General features: G+C 40.9%; 1 protein-coding gene across 1 annotated transcript; it reads right to left on the bottom strand.

The window, feature by feature from the left end:
- Window positions 1-14,439: 14,439 nt before the first annotated feature.
- On the bottom strand, window positions 14,440-21,694 carry KRT25 (keratin 25). The gene is given in 8 exon segments (NM_001098563.1): window positions 14,440-14,805; window positions 15,677-15,744; window positions 16,793-17,010; window positions 17,366-17,491; window positions 17,577-17,738; window positions 20,218-20,374; window positions 20,744-20,826; window positions 21,205-21,694. Coding segments are annotated over 8 exon segments (1,353 nt in total). The 5' UTR covers window positions 21,634-21,694; the 3' UTR covers window positions 14,440-14,695.
- Window positions 21,695-21,931: the final 237 nt, after the last annotated feature.

Here is a 21,931-nt window from a genome sequence, read left to right as displayed (position 1 = left end):
TGAGCCACTGTGTCCAGCTTTTTTTTTTTTTTTTTTTTTTTTGACTGGGTCCTGCTCTGTTACCCACGCTGGAGTGCAGTGGCATGATCTCGGCTCACTGCAACCTCTGTCTCCTGGGTTCAGGCGTTTCTCCTGCCTCAGCCTCCTGAGTAGCTGGGATTACAGGTGCCTGCCACTGCGCCAACTAATTTTTGTATTTTTAGTGGAGATGGGTTTTCACTATGCTTGCCAGGCTGGTCTCGAACTCCTGACTTCAGGTGATCTGCCTGCCTCGGCCTCCCAAAGTGCTGGAATTACAGGCATGAGCCACCATGCCCAGCCCAAGAGAACTCATTTTAAGGAAAGATGGACTCCATCATGAGCTGTATGTGACGACAGAGCCTAGATGTCCAAGGGTTTGGAGGGCTTGAGTGTGGGGTGCTCATGCATGCTGGCAGTTGGGGGTAGGACTTGTAGGGGATGAATGTGCTGAAGTGAAACTCCGTACTATCTTGGGGCTCTGCACAGGAGACCTCTTCTGCAGGAAAGGGTTAACTCAGCAGGCTTGGGGTGTTTAGATCTTGCACATACCAAAGAAAGGCGTAGCCCTTACCCAGCTCTTGGGGAAAAAGCTCTCAGCTTTGGAATATTCTGCCTGATAGGAGTGTCTTTGTATACCTGGGGCTTTAGGCCACGGCAGAGAGTTTATGCTAACAGTGTGACTTATAGTGGCGTTCTTGGGCTACACTGTATCAGTTTGACTTCTGGAGGGGCTGCAGACTGAGTAACTGAGGTGAATCATGTGGGCGTCCCATACCTAAGTGACTGACCCCCAATAAAAACTCTGGACACCAAGGTTTGGGCAAGCTTCTCTGGTTGACATTACTATGTATGCATTGTCACACATCATTTCTGGGAGAATTAAGTGCTGTTTTTTGTGACTCCATGTGAAAGAACGATTGGAAGCTTATGCCTCATCTCTCCTGGACATGGCCCTATGTGCCTTTTGCCTTTGCTGATTTTAATGTGTATCCTTTTACTGTAATAAACCATAACCATGAGTATAACATTTTTCTGAGATCTGTGAGTCCTCCTAGTGAACCATTGAAATTGAGGATGGTCTTGGGGGCCCCAACATACCCCTATAGAATGGAGCTCAGAAAAAGTAGAAGGGTGTTTCTTTTCTCCCTTTTTGGATAGAAACTTCCAAGTAATTGTAGCATATCATGAGACTTGAGAGTATCAGTGGCCTAGTGCAGAGCATTAAATTATAGTGGAAAAGAGTGGTAGCCAGAGGTTTTGTATGTAGTTTTTTATAGGTGGCAACTAAATAACTAGAAAAATTAAATTAGTGCATCAATGTTAAGAAGACTTCATGGATCCCTGTAAACTGGTGGAGAGTGAGGACTTCTGGTTATGTTTCAGTTACTAAATCCTCTAGGTAATTTACAAATTATAGCCATGCTCTCTTAGGTATATAAATATACCTCTTTCCATATTAAGCAGAATGCCCTCAAGAACCAATGTGGTTACATTTTTCTTCCCTTTTTGGAAAGCTTTCAATTACTTCCTACCTTTGACACTAGTTCAGGCATGTTAACCACCTTGCCACATAGAACCTCCCATCTGAGCAGGAAGGTTTAGGCTGCAATGAGTGCCGTGTTCCTGCAGGTATAAGTATCACAGAGGACAGGATTAGGAACAGTGCTCTCTGTATGTTCTTTGTAGACTTGCCATTTTGGCAACACAGTCATTGGAACTAGGTCATTTTCTCCTGAATATTTTTGTTTTAATTGGCTAATTTATTCAATTCATTGTCTGAGTCTTATGGTAAAGTAGGGAGAATTGTCATTCACCTTTAAGAGGATTGATAAGACTGGGCGTGGTGGCTCATGCCTGTCCCAGCACTTTGGGAGGTTAAGGAGGGAGGATTGCTTGAGCCCAGAGATTTGAGACTAGACAAGGCAACATAGGGAGACCCCATCGCTACAAAAATAAATAAATAAATAAGTAAGAGAATTGATAAGATGAAATCTCTCATTCTTCGTACTAGAAATGCCTCTGAATCAACCACTTCTCATGGGGCATTAGTTTCTTCAAGGGGAAATGACACGGACTAGTCTCTAAGCTCTCTTATATCTTTAAAGTTCTCTGATAACATACAATTAATTTTTAAATTTTTATTTCTTTTTCATCATAGTAGCTACATTGATTGAGAGTTTAATATAAACCAGACACTCTCCAAAGTGCATAGATTAGATATTTAATCATCACACCAACTCTCTGAATAGGTGTTAATATTATTATCACCATTTTACAGGTGAGGAAATTGAGAGACAAGGTAATCAGATAACTTGCCCAAGAAAACACAGCTAGAAAGGGGTAGAAATAGTTTTAAATCCAGAAAATTCGAGGCTTGTTCCCTTAACCACTCTTCAGTGTTGCCTTCTCTGACAAGTAAGGGACTACATTTTCTTTAGCTTGATATATTCCTTTGATTCATTAATAAAATGAATTAGAGGAAAAGGTCCAAGCCATGGTGCTCTGACCTGCTCACTGAGGCTGGAACCACTCAGCTGTAGTCTGAATCCTCATAGGACTACCGCTCCTGATCATGTTCTCATGCCCTGGAAATTGATCACCTGGAATTGTGGAAATAGTTCTATGTACAACCACTAGGCCATTCCTGAGGCTACAAATGGTTTCTGAAAGATTTTCTAAGACGTGAATAAGAAAAAAGCAAGGGAAAATGAATAAAACCAGGTGTGATATCCAAAATAATTAACAATTATATGGCATGGGCATGGATGAGTCAGAATGAATACTAGCAGCTGGTAAGTCTGGATTGGGGTCCTGGACCCCCCCTGCTGTGCCTAGCATGTTTGGTTACTGATGGTGTACAGGGGGTCATGCGCAAGCCCTGCGGCCATCGTTGAGGCCATTCAGAGGGCCTCTGGGCAGTGGCTACTTATCAGCCCTATGAGCTGTTTTGGTATTTTATTATATTATTTATTTATTTAGAGACAGGGTTTCAATCTGTCGCCCAGGCTGGAGTGCTGTGCTCACTGCAACCTCGACCTCACAGGTTCAAGCAATCCTCCTGCCGCAGCCCCTCAAGTAGCTGGGACAACAGGAGCACACCACCAGTCCTGGCTTATTTTCTGTATTTTTTGTAGAGACGGGGTTTTGCCATATTGCCCAGGTTGATCTCAAAATCTTGAGCATAAGCAATATGCCTGCCTTGGTCTCCCAAAGTGCTAGGATCACAGGCATGAGCCACTGTGACCGGCCAATTTTGGCATTTTAATGACTTGTGCCGGTACCTTTGTGGCCCTTGCTGTAACTTTGTACAAATTAGAAGAATATGCCTCCTTTCCTGGGCCCTCAGCTTGGAACGTGGAGTGTGGGCTGGGCACCTTAGTGCAGGGAGTAACCTGCCAAACCTCATAGGAGACCTTTGTAATAAATATTCTCTGTTGAGAGTGGAAAGGGAAGTGCGTATCAGAACTTCTAGTAGGGCTGGGATGCTGTTTCCACATTTACCCTAAAGGGACATACATTCAGCTGAGCTGCTTTATAACATGATCAGCAATGGTCGTTCTTTGCAGTTTGGCTACGTTACTACAGAATGGTTTCTAGTTATGATACAGATTATGGCCAAAATTTTTGCCTACATCATCTCAGGAAAACTACTGTATAATCTGCCCCTTTTCCCTGATTGATTATCTGATTGTCTTTAATAGATGCCTTTGGATATTTATGAAGCTAAGTATGGTACAGGGTAGAGTAATCCTAGTTTATTTTGGTACTGAAGAGCTTCAATAATTAATTATTTAAATTCCTTTTAGGGTGAATCTGAATAAAGTCTTTAGTTTAGTTGATAGTACTGTACTAGTGTTAATTCTTAGTTTTGACAAATGTACTGTAGTTACATAAGATATTAATACTAGAAGATATTGGATAAAGAATATGTAGTAACTCTCTACTGTCTTTGCAACTGTTATGTAAATCTAAAATTATTTCAAAATAAAAGGTTTTAAGACAAAACAAAACAAAAATTAAATTCCTTTTAGGCCTTAGGTGCTGCTTCGAATTAGTTTTGATACAACTTGAGTCATATCATTCATTAATTCAGCTCTGAGTCTAGTACTGTGCTAGGTGGTAAGGATTTGAAGATGATTGAAACAGCCCCTGTTTGCAACAGCTTACACTGGGCCAAATCATGAGATGAATGGATAAACAGGCAATTCCAACATAGAGTGAAGATAGGGTCCAAAGGTGCTATAGGATGGGTGTTCTGGGAGGACCCCCACAGGAGAATGAGTAGAAACCTTCACAAACAGCCCATGCTTCCACCATATCATGTGTAGGTTACTGCAAGAGTCCCCTGCATCCACTTCAGCCTTCCTGCATTCTCCGCACTGCAAGTGGAGTGATTTTTCCAGAATCATGGCACTCTGGGGTCTGAACATACCCATGGCTTCCCGCTGAACTTTGAATGAAGTCCAGATTCCTCCATGGCCTCATCTGATCCTCCCTCTTCTTTGCTCGCTCTGCTCCGGCCACTCTGGCCATGCTTCTATTTGTGGGACATGCCAGCCTTTTTCCTGCCATGCTGGGATCTGTGCACAAGCTGCCTGCAGAGCTTCTTGTGATTGATTCCTTCACATCATTTGGGCCTCAACTCAAACGTCACCCCTCTGAGAAGTCTTCGGTGACCACCCTTTTCAAAGGAGCCACCCCACTCCTGTATTGGTCATGTTTTTAATTTTCTATATTTTATGATATTTCAATACCTCCAAAACTTGCTGGCTGGGGAGAGAACGCCCCTCCCTGTGCTAGCCAATTTTTAGAGGTAGCAAAGGGCTCAGCCAGGAGCACGTCTTTCTTCCACAAACCAGTTAATCCTGAGTCTAGAGCTCCAACCACCTCTTTATCTAATTCACACACCAAGCCATATTTCCCCTGCCCTACATCACCCCAGGGTCAGGTACCAGGCACCTTATAGAACAAAGCACACTGGAATTAATTCAAACCAGTCTGTCTTAAGCTGCCTACCCTACCCTGCCTTGGCTCTCCCGTGGAAACCCCAATAAAGGCTCTGGTCTAGGCTCTTTCTCCTCATTCCTTTCTGCCTCCTGGCCCACATCGGCGCTCCCCACGTGGTCTTGCACAGAATGACATGCTTCCTTCTCTGGGAAACGTAAGTAATACAAATCTTTAGTGGCACTGTCCCCTCTGTGTTGTCACTCAGTTGTGCCTGTAAATTAAATCCCAGGTATCATCTTAATACACAAGCTCCATGAAAGCAGGGGCCAGTTTGTTTGGATTCCCCTAGATTCACACTCCCGTAGGATTGAAGTGGGCACTGTATTGATATCTGTTGACCAAACTAATGGATAACAGACATCAGTCATCCTTTGCTCAAACTGATGTATCCACATTTTTCTACAAAGATTAAAGGAGAAATGGAACCGAGTTGGAATTATTTCACACAAAAACTATGAATACACAGTTTTTAGTTAATATTTGTAAGCATTCTCCAAGGGGCAGAGTGATAGGTGTTTTAAAAGAACAAATCAGAAATGTTTGCTGAATAAAGGTGGTGACTATGAAATATCAATTTCAATGCTATCTTCCACCTTTTCTTAGATTATCCCTAACTGAATATACATCCACCATTTGGGCAGTTTTATTACCTGTGCAGGTCTATGCGGATATAACTTTAAGCTTAAGTAAGGACAGATGAAATATTGTAAGATTTGGTTTCCCTATGAAGTAAGACTTTATCTGGTAAGACATTAATGTAAATACCTGAAAATCTCATAATTGCTATGAACCAAGAATTAGCAATGACAGAAGCCACAGTGGCAGATGGAAGAGAAAGAGCTTTGCTAGGGAGCCATGAAGACACACTGGCTACACTGTGTTAGTGGAAGCTCTGGAAACATCTCCAGAAAGTTGTTTTCTTTCTGCAACATAGTAATTATTCTATTTCAAAAATCACTTTCCAAATGAAGTAGTTCTATTACTGAATAAGAGTCTTATTTTTGAGAACATTCTTGATTATTGTTATTAAATGGATGGGAACAGTGGCACAGAACCCAAGGGGCATAAAACCAACAAAGTGTTTTCTATTTGGCGGGGAATGTCTTTTATGCACACATTTGTTGGGGCTGCCTTGTTTGTTCTGGGAACTCAGGACAAACAATGCAAACAAAGTCTCCTGACTTACCTTAACTCTCCTCCCTCCTGGGTTCCTCTGACCTTTTTTTTTTTTGTTTTGAGACAGGGTCTTGCTCTACTGCCCAAGCTGGAGTGCAGTGGTGTGATCATAGCTCACTGCAGCCTCCATCTCTGGGGCTCAAGTGGCCCTCCCACCCCACCCCCCCGAGTAGCTGGGACCACAGGCACTCCACACAATGCCTGGCTGATTTTTTTTTTTTTTAAAGTAGAGATGAGGTCTTGCTATGTGGCCCAGGCTTGTCTAGAACTCCTTACTTCAAGCCATCCTCCTCCCTCAGCCTCTCAAAGTGCTGGGATTACAGGTGTAAGCCACCGCTTCCGTCCTAACCCTATTTTCTAATTCATGTCTATCTGCATCCTCATCCACTGCTCAATGTGTTCCTGACCTCGGGTCTTCATCGTCTGCAGAGTTCTTCTTTCTGATCGACTTTCAAGGTATCAGTGGTTACCTCTCTCCTATGCAATCCAAAACCTCCCCTCCTGCTCCAATTCTTTCTCTTAGAAAATTGATTGATTGTTCTCACCTTCGTGCTTGTGTTCTAACCTAAACTCGCCACCTTTCCATTCCACTGAATCCCTTTTCAGTTTGCTACATCTCTCAATAGCGTCATTATTTTCTAGTCATTAGTCATTTTCTTTACTTAAAATATTGGTATTATTTTTGTCATCTGCTTAAAAATTTTTCATTGTATAATTTCCTGCATACAAAAAATTTAGAAATTGTGTAGTTTAAATAATAAATAATAGTAAAACATACCTGTATCTTAGAGACCCTGCTGTTTCTCCCCAGTGAGATCTCCCCTATTACTGCTCAGATGTCATCACTATCCTGAGTTTTCTTTATTACTTGCTATAAAATAATAAGAAATATATAGTTGGTCTTTGTCTCTATTTCCTGGCACAGAGCTTCTAAAATCCTTGTAATTTCCTCAGTGATAGAAGCATCTTTTCTTGTCCTGACACAGAGCTCCTAAATCCTTTGAAATTTCTTGTGTGATAGGAGCATCTTTGGTTCTAATGAGGTGACTCTTGGTGGGCCGCTAAGTAGCCTTAGGATGGGGGCTGGCTGCCAGAAAGACCAAACCTTGATGAGAAGCCTAGACATTTCAGCCCTAACCCTTCCCCACCCTCCAGAGAGGGGACAGAGGCTGGAGACTGAGTTAATAATCGATCATGCTTACATGATGAAACCTCAATAAAAGCTTCTAAATGAGGGGGTTCAGAGAGTTTCTGGATTGGTGAACACATCAAGGTGCTGGGAGGTGGCCCACCCGGACAGGGCATGGAAGCTCCGTGTTCCTCGCCCCTGACCTTGCCCCAGGCATCTCTTGTATTCAGCTGTTGCTGAGTTGTATCCTTTATAGTAAACCCACAATAATAAGTAAAGCACTTACCTGAGTTCTGTGAGTCATTCTAGAGAATTATTGAACTTTGCGGAGGGGGAGGTTGTGAGAACCCTGAATTTGTAGCCATGTCAGACAGAAGTGTGGGTAACCTGCGGGCCTGATACTTGTGGCTGGTATCTGATGTGAGGACAGTCTTGTGGGACTGAGCCTTTAGACACGTGGAGTCTGACACTAACTCCAGGGTGTTAGTGTTAGAATTGAATTGAATTGTAGGACACTGAGTTGGTGTCAGAAGGGAAGAAAACCTTTCACCTGCCTTTAAAAAAGGTTTTGCTATCTACATATGCACCTCTAAACAATGTCTTGTTTAATTTTTCTATTTGGAACTTTATACAATGGAATCCGCCTTATGCACTCTGCTGGGACTTGCTTCCTTCATTTGGCTTTATGATTCTGTAACTCATCATTGTTGATGTGTGCGGCAGTTGTAGGTTGATTCTCTGGGAAGCAGAGTCAGAGCTGAGTTCAGTGTGCAGGGTGCTTATTAAAGATTGCCCTGGGATCAATACCTGTGGAAGGGGAGTAGGAAGCAGGATTGGGCACAGGTAGAAAGTGAGCTTCCATGAGGAGCTCTGGAGCTCAGTATTGTCCTGAGTGGGGCCAAGATGGCCAAGCCTTTATACTTCTGTATCAATTATTCATTGGATGTAGGGTGTGAACTCAGGTGAGGTGACACTGCAGCTGAAGCAACCCCTGAGGGGCTGATGGCTGAGGACTGCCTGCTGCCAATACCTATGCAGCTGGGATGAAAAGCTCTCCATTGGAAGCCTGCTGGATCTGGGTAGCCAGTGGGATCACAGCATCACCACAGGGGTTTATAGTCCATTATTTTCCACTGTTGGATAGCATTTTTTGTTATAGACTTCACTTTATTTATCCATCCTACCATTGATGGCTAGTATTTGGGTTGTTCCTAGTTTTTTACTACTATGAACAATGTTGCATGAACATTCTTGGACATGTCTCCTGGTGCACCTGTGTAAGGGTCTTTCCAAGTTTTAGACCTCCTTAATCTGTTTGGTCTGCTGTAACAAAATGCCATACACTGGGTGGCTTATAAACAACAGAGATTTATTTCCCACAGTTCTGGGGGTTGGGAAGTTCAAGATCAAAGTGCTGGCCACTTTGATGTCTGATCAGAGTCCACTTCCTCGTTCATAGATGTCACCTTCTGTGCCATGTAACACTGTGTCCTCACAAGGTGGAAGGGCAAGGGAGTTCTCTGAGTCTCTTTATTAAGGGTACCATTCTCAATCATGAGGCCTCCACCCTTATGACCTAATCACTTCCCAAAGACCCCACCTCCTCATACCATCACCTAGGCTTCCACATAGAAATTTTGGAAGATTGTAAATATTCAACCCACTGCATAGAATATGCATATATCCAAGTTGATTAGGTGAAACCGAATTTTTGAAGTTCAGAGTTACAACCTCACAAAAGTATGAGTTTCTGTTGCTCCACATACTCATATATATTTGATACAGGAAGACTTTTTGATACTTGACAAGTTGGGAAGTGTGAAATGGAAGCTAACTGTGATTTTTAATGTGCATTTCTCTGGTTACTAATAAGATTGAGTATATTTCATGTTTATTGAATGTATGGATTTCCTCTTCAGTGAGGAGCTTGTTCAAATTTTTGTGCCGTTTTTAATAGGGCTGTCTCTTTTTATCCTTTATCCTCTTTTATGCTTCTCTTAAGCTTATCTATGTGTCTATCCATCTATCTACTTACCTACTTACCTACCTAATTTTTTCTCTCTGTGCTGAAGTCTGGATAATTCCCTCATTCTACTTTTCAGTTTACTAATTCTTTTTCCCACTGTGTCTAATCTACTATTGGATCTAAACATTGATATTTTAAATGTTATTTCTTACCTATGTTATATCTAGAAGTTTATATTTGGTTCTTTTCAAATATCCTTAGTCATTCTTCATAGTGTTTTGGATTTTGCTTATATTTTCAAAGTTTTAGTTTTAAAAATATATTGATCATTTTTTATGCTCTATATTTTAAAATTGTTTCTATTGGCTCTTGCTCATGGTAACTTGTTTAGCAATTTTTGATTACCAACAGCTAATTTTCCTTAAAATTTTATTTATGAGAATCATTTGAGGCCTGGGATGATAGTGGGTCTATCTAAAGAGAATTTGCATTTGCTTCTGTTAGGCCCCCAGGGAGGTACCAGTGGTTGGGAACCCTCTTAAAGTAAATTCCCAGCTTAAAGTTATTTTCATGCAGCAAGATAGTGTGGATTTTGGCCATAACCCTATCCAAAGTTTAGCTTGTAACCATATATTCTCAGAGTTAATTTTCCCTCTTCCCTTTATGCCAGTGGTTGAGGCAGGGAACTTTTTTTGCAGTTCTCTGGCAGGGAGGTGAGTTTATTTCTAGGTCATGCTTGTACTGCATGTATGGCTTTTTGGGGCTAACACTTATAAGGAAGGGTCTCTGTTTATACTCCCCATCTTAGGCAGGTGCTACGTTTTATCTCATGTCCTTCGTACTCTGTGGGGTCATAAACACTGAAGTCCAAGTTCACAGCTTCAGCAAATGCCTCAAAGTGCAAGCCATCTTCAGATTTCTCCTTTTCTCTCTGAGTTCCTTCCTTCACGTAGTGTTTGGTCAGGGTTTTCCTTGTTATTACAGCTCATTAATTTGAAGTCCTAATTAGGGAAAGGGAGTCAGGCTGGTGGAGGCAGGAAAAAGCAAAAAGATAAAGCAAATAAGCTACAAGTCTGCCTTTCTTCATGGTCCAGGACACACAGCCCTCCTGCGCAAATAATTCACAATCTTCCTGCACCCAACTATCACCACACACCTGCAAGTTAGCTCACTACAAGCTTTGCATTATCAATACTAAACAAAGCCCTCTTCAGCAGACAGCATAAACACCATCCTATAAAATCTCCAGCAAGCCTTTCTTTGCAGTCAGCTTCTCTTCTTCTGATCCTGCTTGTTGCCTCCTCGCAATGTATTTCCTACTTTCTCTAATAAATCTACCTTTTTTTTTTTGAGATTTTTTTGAGACAAAGTCTTTCTCTGTCGTCCGTGGTGGAGTGTAATGGTATGATCTTGGCTCACTGAAACCTCCACCTCTCAGTTCAAGTGATTCTTCTGCCTCAGCCTCCTGAGTAGCAGGGACTACAGGCACATGCCACCATGCCCAGCTAATTTTTATATTTTTAGTAGAGACGGGGTTCTGCCATGTAGGCCAGGGTGGTCTCGAACTCCTGACCTCAAGTAATCCATCTGCCTCGGCTCCCAGGGGAGAGATTAAGGGCTTGAGTCATCTTGCCCAGCCAAGTCTGCCTTTCTTTATCTACTACTCTCTTGGTAAATTCTTTTACCCCTGTGCCACCGGCCCCATTGTTGCTCCCTTGCATCAATTAATGCTTTTTTTAAAATTTGAGACAGAGTCTCTTAGGTTCAAGCGATTCTCCTGCCTCAGCCTCCTGAGTAGCTGGGATTACAGGCATGCACCACCATGCCCAGCTAATTTTTGTATTTTTAGTAGAGATGGGGTTTTGCCATGTTGGCCAGGCTGGTCTCGATCTCCTGACCTCAGGTGATCCACACATCTTAGCCTCCCAAAGCGTTGGGATTACAGGTGTGAGCCACTGTGCCTGGCCAATTAATGCCTTTAAAAAGATTTTAAAAGGATTTTATCCAGCATTTTTAGTTGCTTCCAGTAGGAGAACCAGTTGAAACCAAGTCTCCTGTATCATCTCTTGATTCTCCTTTTTACCCCTGTGACTGTTCCTGTTGATTGTTCTTCATAGATTTTCATTCCTCTACCTATTGCTTAAATGTTGATATTCCCATTTTAGAACATGACCCCACTTCTTTTTTATTTTACGTATGTACATTTATCACATTCATTCTCTTTAATATAATTTTTCCTTCAGTAAAGCTTACCGACTCTCTACTCTCTAATGGAGATAACTGGTAGTTCATCCCATATGAAGACTGGCTTCTGGCGAGACATCCCAGGCCCCTCACCTTGGAGGACACAGGAACACAGGGCTTTAGCCTTCCCAGCGAGCCTATTATGTTCCCTTTCTCTTCAGGGACCTGTCCATGTCTCTCTACTTTTCTCCTCTGCCATTGGAGAAATACGAAAGGTCACTCAGGGGCCTAGAGTCTCTTCATTCAGGCCAAGACTTTCACTCTTCAAAAACTCATAATTGGAACAATCACTGGGGACCAAGTTGGTGCAAGGCACAGGCTTTGCTGTATGATGAGAAGCTGGTCAAGGATGTGTAGCGTAAGCTCTCCTTCTTTTAAAAGCTTACAGACTAGTTAGGGAGAGGGAGACACCTGACTCATCACAGCCGTGACCTTTTATAGTTTTAATTACCAACTTTGGTCTTACATGTTTCCAATATAAAATACTTCTTCTGGTTTTAGATGTGTATATTTATTCATTTATTGAACAAATATTTAATGTGTACCTACCATATGCCAGACACTGTCTGGTTACTGGGGATATGATGTTGAACAAAATGGGCCATATCCCTGCCTTAGAAAGCTTACATTCTGGTGCAGGGGAAGGCACAACAAATAAGAAATAAAATAAATAAACAAGATAAATTCAGGTGCTTATGAACGTTCCGAAGAAAGTAAGGCAGTGTGATGTACTAATGACTTCTGCTAGAGTGGTCAGGGACAGCTCTTCTGATGAGAAGGATCAACAGGAATTAGCCATGGGAAGATCTGGGGAAGAGCATTTCAGGCAGGGGGCACAGCTAGCGCAGAGGCTCTGAGGCAGGAATGAGCTTGCTGCATCCAAGGAATAAGAGGAGGGCAATATTTTTAGGGCTTTGGGAGAGGTGAGGGCATAAGATATGAATAGAGAGATAAGCAGAACCAGGTCACATCGGTCTCTGGAGGCCATAGAAAAATATTTAAATTTAGTCCTAGGTACATCAGGAATCCACTGGAGGATTTTTTTTTTTTTTTTTTTAAACACGGTCTCACTCTGTCACCCAGGCTAAGGTGCAATCACTGCTCTCTGCAGCTTCAACCTCCTGGGCTCAAGCAATCCCACTGCAGGATTTTAAGAAAGGTAGTGATGTATTCATCTTTCTCTCTGTCTGTGTATATAAAGAGATTAACCATTGTGTGTGTGTGTGTGTGTGTGTGTGTGTGTGTGTGTTTAAAGTCATCTTTGTTGGAGTACAATCATGATGTGCTGGTAAATGTGTAATAACCAGGTTTCAGAGGAGGAAGAATTTCTGATTTGTGGGGTTTGCTAATTTCTGCAAAAGTGTAAATACCTTCTCCATGCTGACATCAAGCTACCAAGTGATATCACTAAGTGAGGGGTCAGGAAGAGACGTGCAGAAGAGGCTGTCATGAGATGGTAACAGTTCTAGCACATGACTGGGTGTATTACAAACTTATATTAAAACTCACTTTTTAAGTTGTTCATGTCTATGAATCGTGACATATATAGCTGTGTAATGATTTACATATGGAATCATCACTCTAGTCAATAAGTATATTAGTCCATTTTCACACTGCTGATGAAGACTGGGAAGTAAAAGAGGTTTAACTGGACTTACAGTTCCACATAACTGGGAGGCCTCAAATCATGGCAGGAGGCGAAAGGCACTTCTTACATGGCAAGAGAAAATGAGGAATATGCAAAAGCGGAAATCCCTGATAAAACCATCAGATCTTGTGAGACTTATTCACTACCATGAGAACAGTATGGGGGAAACTGCCCCCATGATTCCAGTTGTCTCCCACTGGGTCCCTCCCACCACATGTAGGAATTATGGGAGTACAATTCAAAATGAGATTTGGGTGGCGACACAGAGCCAAACTATATCAATGAGGGAGGATTTGATGATAGGCGGGGAAGAGTGGTGTAAATTGCTTCAGCACTTAGACAATTACAAGATTTTTTTTCTAAGTGGAATTTTTCTCTGAGATTGTAATATTTTTGTTTCACATAATCTAATGGGGAACATAATTAGGCCTGTGGCTAAGATTGTATCAGAAGCAGGCAATAAAAACAATTCAGGGATAATTACAACACACTTAAAAGACTCTTTTTCTGCTTTATATTTTCACTTAGAGGCAGAAACCATTTTTTTTGAATAGATTATAATATGGATAATCCATCCACACAGGATAGAGGGTCAACTAAATATCTAGAGGTAATATCTGATCTGAGGAAATTATGTTTTTAATTAATCTAATTTATTTCCCTTTAGTAGAGATAAATCTGTTGGTCAAGAGAGTTATAAACATCAGCTACAACTTGGTAGTAGAAGTGGATGGCTCTATTCCTGTAACTTGGATTCTAAACTAAAACTTTTGCTATAACCTCTATTACATTTGGAATATTGTTTAAAATATATATCCAAAAGGAAAATGAGGTTGAGAATCAATCATTATAAATATTGAGTATTAAAAATAAGTATTAGCATCTGTTGAATGCTTATCCCATAAGTGCACTTTGCGTTAAGTTATTTCTTTAATCTTTACAATAACCATTTGAAAGAACTACTTTTATTATCCCCATTTACAGATGAAGAACCTGAAATGTATATACTTTAGTTATTACTAAAGGGAATAGGCTTCTTAGTATGTCAAAATATGGCAGATTGGGGATTTAAATAAAAGTACTTTTATTCTTTCTGAATTTGTTTCAGTTTGAATTATAGGGTAAGCCTTATGAAAACCTATGAGGAAATCTATTATTTTGAAAGAGTTTTTATATAAATAAAAGCTGTTAGATGTTCACATATTTATATTGCACACATAAACATTCTAAAGACAGTATCACCAATGATAACTTGCTAAAGAAGAGGTTTATTGAATACAAAGAATTGACAACAGATTTCTGTAGGATAATCAAATGAGTCATATTTGTGTGTGGCATTCTTCTAGATGAATGGGGAGATGCTGTCTTTGATTGCCCAGAAAGAAAGTAACAGAAAGACAACAGGATAGACATTTTTCTTAGACATGCACATTTTTCTGGACAGATACATAATGCCCTTTCTTCGCAGGGGATATGTGGCATACGTTCTCTGTTGCATCTCAAATTAATTGCTTTGAGATTTCTCTTCCAGGGAGTGGAGCCTGGTGGTAAGTATTTTGCTGCGTTGGTCTACCTCCTCAAGAACTTTCTTAACCACTATGGCTTTGGCTGAGTCTGAGAATTAAAAATTAAAAGGAGATTTTATGTAGTTAAAAAAAGAATAAAAATTATATCATTTAAAGGAATAATAGGATTTGCATATAGAATGAACTTTGCACTAAGCACAAATACTTAGACTCATTTTTGGTGAATAATTTTGATTATTTGGTTAGAAAAAACATGGTGACATGTTACTTTGTTTAAAATTAGCACACATCACTAACATTAGACATCTAGCACATATGGATATCTACTACAAATCTTTATTGTATGTATTCTTACCAAGCCATGGTAATATAAGAACAATCAAGCTATGCATTAAAAATGAAGTAGTTGGGTATATATACCCAGAGGAATAGGAAACATTCTACCATAAAGACACATGCATGTGAATGTTCATTGCAGCATTATTCACAACAGCAAGAACAAGAAATCAACCTAAATGCCCATCAGTGACAGATTGGATAAAGCCATAAACACCATGGAATATTATGCAGCCATGAAAAAGAACAAGATCATGTCTTTTACAGGCACATGGATGGAGCTGGAGGCTATCATCCTTAGCAAGCTAACGCAGGAACAGAAAACCAAACACCACATGTTCTCACTTATAAGTGGGAGCTAAATGATAAGGACTTATGAACACAAAGAAGGAAACAACAGATACTGGGTTCTACTTGAGGGGGAAGGGTTGGAGGAGGAAGAAGAGCAGAGAAGATAACTATTGGGTACCGGGCTTAATTCCTGGATGATCAAATAATATGCACAACAAACCTCCGTGACATGTGTTTACCTATGTAACAAACCTTCCAATGTACCCCCAAACCTAAATTAAAAGTTAAAAATTAAAAAAGTAGCATTGCACAACAGATTTCATTTTAATTACCTTTGACTTGACTTCCCACATTTCCAGATCCATAATCTTTAGACTTGTAACCCCCAGACTTACAGGCTCTGTGAAAACATCGCAAAAGAGGGTGATTTAGAGGGAACCCCATCAATTCTAGGATCACCATATGGTTTTCTTTAGCTCTTTGGTGGTTTCAACTGTGTAACCCAGTATTTGATTTATAGCGTTTGCTGATTTCTGTAGAGGTATGAATACCTTCTCCATTGCTGATATCAAGTCACCAAGTGACATCACTAAGTGAGGGGTTAGGAAGAGGTAGGCAGAAGAGGCTGTCATGAGATGGTAACAGCAGTTCTAGCATGCCACTGGGTGTATTTATACAACTTAGGTTGAAATTCACCCTTTTAAGTTTTGCAGGTTTATGAATTGTGACAAATTTATATAGCTGTGTAAGGATTTACATTTGGAAGCATCACTCTAGTCAATGAGGGAGGGTTTGATGATAGGTGGGGAAGAGTGGTGTAGATCGCTTCAGCAGTTAGGCAATTACAAGATATTTTTTCTAAGTGGGGTTTTCTCTGAGACTGTAATGTTTTTTTTCTGCTTCAGCATTAAGAAGTGATTTTTTTTCTGTATGATTCCTTTTATATTAACGTCAAGAATGGATAAAATAGTAACTGCCAAGGGAAGTGGGGCACAGAAGAACTTTCTGGGGTGATGAAAATGATCTTCATTGTGAATTCAGGAAGCTTCCTGCTCCTAACAACCCTGAGCTCTAGACTTCCAGACTTGTGCCCATGGGACTTTATCAGTGCTATGAAGACAGGATTCTGTGAGTGCTGAGCTCCAGAAACCATTTCCAGAGTCAGAATCCTGGTCCACATATTGAAACTCCATTTAGCCTCCCGTTTGTTCTTTTCACTCTAGAAGTGATATTTTCAATGTTCATATCTTAAACTTGGTGCCTGCTGCATATTGGTTTAAGATATTAATTTGTATTTTGGCAGTTGAGTGTGTATTATATTTAATATTTAGTATTCATGATAATAAATGCATGCAGCCAAATTATGTCCGCTTTCCAGTGGAAAGTGGGATCTAAGTTGCAAGCAGATTTCAGTATATTATGCCATCTATGCAGATTATTTTACCTACCCATCATCTCCTCCTATAAGGAGACAGTAGGTCTCAATTTCTTTTTCCAGGTGGAGCTTGATGTCCAGGAGCTGCTCATACTCCAGCTTCTGGCCCTCGGTCTCGGTTCTGACCTGGTGCAGCTGCTCCTCCAGGGCCCCGATCTGAGCCTGGATCTGCGCCAGCTGCGCACAGTAGTTGCTCTCGGTCTCTGTCAAGGAGCACTCCAGGGAGTGTTTCTGTCAGGAAGCAATAAAGAGAACCTGAGATGGATATGCAGATATGCAGGGATTTCTTTGATACATGATTTTCTCCTGCTGTTAACTTTACATATAATTGTTTCAGATTTCACATGGACACATAGTTAAGACTCTGTGATACTGCTTGAAAATGAGCAAATCCTTCTTTTTAGTAGAATAAACCTAAAGACATTCGTGTAGTTTTAGCTGTCAGCTATACAATCCTATTCTTTCCTTATGTTTTGAGACAATTATAAAAAATATATTTCAATATTGTTAAGGTTTTTAAAACCAGCTGGCAAGTATCTAACATGATGACCTGGGAGATGGTAAAAAAAAATTGTTCTTTTCATACCGTGGCTAAGAGAGACTGAAGTTCAATTTCCAGGGTTTGAAGAGTGCGCTTCATTTCAGTCAGCTCATTCCGGGCTGAGGTTGTGGCTCCGACATCCTCAGAGATCTGCTGCTGCAGGGAGGCGCTCTGAAATGACATAAGTGAAGGAGCAAATCTTAGTTTTGTGAATACCAGTAACATGCAAAGGGACCGTTTTCTGGAGGAGAGTCACCTTCTCGTTGAACCAGGCCTCCGCGTCCCTGCGGTTCTGCTCTGCAAGGGCTTCGTACTCAGCTCGCATGTTGTTCAGCAGAACTGTGAGGTCCACCCCGGGGGCTGCGTTCATCTCCACGTTCACGTTGCCTCCAGCTGCGCACTGCAGAACTTGCATTTCCTAGAGGCAGAAAAGTGTTCTGCTCAGCTCTGCAGGAATCTCATGGAAAGTCTAGAAGCTTAGCTTTGGAAGGGCACTTAGAGTTCGTCTGGTTTTCCCCTCCCAGGCTGTGCATTGACCCCCTCCCACCACATTTGATACTTCCTGTCCCGTCGACCTAATTCTCAAAGACGGTGAACTCACTACCTTATGAAGTAGTCTGTTTCATTCTGGAAGAGTTTTAATTGTTCCAGAGTTCTTTATTATAGTGAGCCAAACTCCTGCTCTTATAACTTAAACTCATCAGTTTCAGTTCTACTACTCAGAATGAGTCTTAATTCCTTTTCCATATGAAAGTTTTAAACATTTAAAATGAATGGTCCTCCATCGCTTATTCTATTCTCGGCCTTTGTGGACTGGTCTTCCTTCCACTAGAGGCCAGCTTTGGTGCAGTCTTAACTCAGCTACACCCTGAGCACAGCCATGAACATGGTTGAAGGGTTGAGTATGAATAATTCTGAACAATTGAAATGATGATAAATAAATAAATAAATGTGTGTGTGTGTGTGTGTGTGTGTGTGTGTGTGTGTACCCCTCAGGGAAGAACATCATCTCCTAAAGAATCCCAGCTGTCTATGAAGTCTATACAGGGACATTACAGTATCATGTTGGACTTTGGAGTCACGCAGATCTCTCTGAATTTTGGTTCTGCCCTATAGTGGCTAGTGAGTTTGGGAAAGTTGCTTAACCTTTTTACGTTTCTATTTGCTTATCTGAAAATTGAGGATAATTAAAAACCCTTCTCTGAGTTGTTAAAAGAAGTCAAAGAACTAATAATAATAATAAGACTCCGTGATACCGCCTTGCACATAAATGCTAAATGAATGCTGGTTATTATGATTATTATCATCATGGAAGCTGGAATTTATTTTGCAGTCAAAGTCTACATGTCACCTTGTCTGAACTGCAAGCTGTTAGAATGTGTGAGTCAGTTCTAAGATTGTGAATGGTAGGCATCGCTGCAAAGACTGTGTATATTGGAATACCACCCATCAGCTTATGTCTGCTGCAGAAACTCTCCTCCCCATTCATGAATTGGTCTTAATGATGGTAACTAAGGCTTTCATTCCTCCCTGCAGCGAGCCCCTCAGCTATTCCAGCCTTCTTTCCTCCTGGTTGACCCTATGTCTTCCTGATCTACAGATGTGGCTTTTACTTCTGAGGATTTAGTGAAAACTTCCTGGTTCAAGCATAAAAAGAAAAACATTAAAAAAGGTATATCTATATCTATATCTATATCTATATCTAGGGTTGCCTGTAAATGAGGCATTACAAAAATCAATTGCTTTTAATTCATCAAAAATTGATTAAACACCATGGGCTGTAACTATATTTGAATCCGCGTAGTCAAATCAATGTTATTCAAGTAGTTATATTTATAAGACAGCCTCATGACTAATCAAGTAGGATTCTTAGCTTGATCTTCTGTTTTAAGCATTTGGCTTGACCATAGAAGTCTTTTGGCTATTTAAAATATCAAATTTATTTTCAAAGGATAAAGATTTTTCCCTTTTGGAAAACAGTGCCTCTGAAAGCAATCCTAAAGATGTAATTGCTGCAATATAAAATTTGGAACTTAGCTTCCAACAGTGGCCACTTTGGAAGTTTATAATTAAGTGTAAATTCTGGTATAATAGTTTAACTTCATTCTCATTATTTTTACAGCCAGACCTATTAAGAATATATACTAGCATTAAGTATGTATACTTAATGTGTGTATGAAGTAAATGTTTTAGTGTTTTAAATCTGCCACTGTCATTTAGAAATTGAGATCTAGTTTTCTAGTTTAAGGATGGCCTTAAAGTATATTTATTTTATATTTATTTCATCTAATTAGACTTAATGTCCTAAGTGGATCATTTTAACTTAGTTATAATTACACAGCCAAACACTGCTCTTATAACCCTGATTGGTCTGGAAAACATGATTCCTTTTTTTTTTTTTCCCATAGGAAACTTGATGAGAGAGCAAGGGTGAATCTGTACAAAGAATCTGACACTTAAAAAGACAGCTCAGGCCGGGCGCCGTGGCTCACGCCTGTAATCCCAGCACTTTGGGAGGCTGAGGCAGGTGAATCACGAGGTCAGGAGATCGAGACCATCCTGGCTTACACAGTGAAACCCCGTCTCTACTAAAAATACAACAAATTAGCCGGGCGCCTGTAGTCCCAGCTACTCGGGAGGCTGAGGCAGGAGAATGCCGTGAACCCAGGAGGCGGAGCTTGCAGTGAGCCGAGATCGCACCATTGCACTCCAGCCTGGGCGGCACAGCGAGACTCCGTCTCAAAAAAAAAAAAAAAAAAAAGACAGCTCAGCCCTCATGTCTGTCTGACAATGTGTCTTCAGCACCAACTTTTTATATGAGAGGTTATGTACATTATCTCCTGTCAGGTGCACAGTGTCTGCGGAGGAATAGCAAAATGTAGACGACCAGCTCTTACCTCTTTATGGTTCTTTTTGAGGTAAGTCATCTCCTCACTCAGGGTTTCGTACTGAATCTCCAGATCTGTTCTGCACAGGGTTATTTCATCCAAAACTCTTCGTAACCCATTGACATCAGCCTCTACACTCTGGTGAAGAGCCAGCTCATTTTCATACCTTAAAGAGTGTTAATGATTTCCTAATTTGTCACATGGTTGGAGACATAGTCACTAGTCACTGATCAATGACAAATGCTAGCATTCTGGAATTTTGAAGATTTGGCCACAAGAGGCATTTTCAAAGCTTGTTGTATAATAATTATTGTTTCTACTTTGCAGTATTTGACAGAAAAAGAACTAGGGTATTGGGCGCTAGTTTTAATAGCAGTTCATGCTTTGTATTTAATAGTCAAAGCATAAAAAAGTAATAACATCCTGTTTATGTGAAATTCAAGTGTTTTATAATTTTGGAATAAGAGTTGCTAAATTTGATGTAATGCTTTGCATGAATTGCCATTAATTCATTTCACTCTGGCAGTCTACTTACTTGAGTCTGAAATCATCAGCTGTAAGCCTGGCATTATCGATCTGCAGAACAGCATTAGCATTGCTGGTGGTGGATGCGATGATCTAGAAATGGGAATTTGACTTTTATCATGAAGTAAACCAACTGAATCTACTTAATGCTTATTTCTAATGCTAAATTGGAATTCTCTTTAAGAAATCACAAGTAGGAGGGCATGGTGGCAGGCACCTGTAATCCCAGCTACTTGGGAGGCTGAGGCAGGAGAATCTCTTGAACCCAGGAGGTGGAGGTTGCAGTGAGCCAAGATCCCACCGTTGCACTCCAGCCTGGGCAACAAGAGCAAAACTCCTTCTCAAAAAAAAAAAAAAAAAAAAAAAAATCACAAGTAGGAATGATAAATGTTTTTAGAATTTAATAAAGAAAGGAAAACAAAATTTAGAAATAAAGGTACATGAAAATGATTGTGAGGTATGATTTCTTACCTGATTTTTAAGGTCATCAATTATTGGGAAATATCTGCTATAGTCATGATCAAGACCACGGCAAGAGCCAGGCCCAAATTTCTCATACCAGCCCTTGATCTTCTGCTCCAGGTCAGCGTTGGCCTCCTCCAGAGCATGCACGCTGTCCAGGTAGGATGCCAGGCGGTCATTGAGGTTCTGCATGGTCACCTTCTCATTGCCAGAAAGGAGCCCCCGCTCATTCACAGTGAAGCCAGCACAGGGATTACCTCCCGCTGTGTTTCCTCCCAATGAGCTGCCTCCGAAGGCACAAGAGAAGCCACTTCCAATCCCTGAAATGCCACAAGAATTTCCAGTCCCAAAGCTGGTTCCCCCACCAGAGAGTCTGAGTGATCCGGTGGTGGGACGAGGACAGGACCTCCTGGATGCACTGGAAAGTCGAAGAGACATGGTATCAGGGCAAACGCGTTGCAGAGCTGTATTTGTGAAAGCCAGAATGGAGTGCCTTCTTGTCTAAAAGGTTTGGTTTGCCTTTTTATAGGCAAGTCCCAAGTGTGTTCTGAATGAAATTCTGCCTACATAGAGTAAAACATGGCTTGCCAGTCTCAGCAAGTTGGCATAATTGGGTGATTTTTTCTAATTAGTAACTCACTTTGCTGGGCTCATTCCTGTAGGAGGGCAGTTGCCCTCAGGTTGGCGGTTATCTGAGAAATGGGTCTGGGTGGAGCAATGTCAGGTTCATTATTAC

The sequence above is a fragment of the Pan troglodytes genome, chromosome 19 (assembly GCF_028858775.2).
Source record: "Pan troglodytes isolate AG18354 chromosome 19, NHGRI_mPanTro3-v2.0_pri, whole genome shotgun sequence".
NCBI classification, from domain to species: domain Eukaryota; kingdom Metazoa; phylum Chordata; class Mammalia; order Primates; family Hominidae; genus Pan; species Pan troglodytes.
The sequence above is the reverse complement of the archived record's forward strand: the minus strand, read 5'-3'. Positions and strand labels throughout refer to the sequence as shown.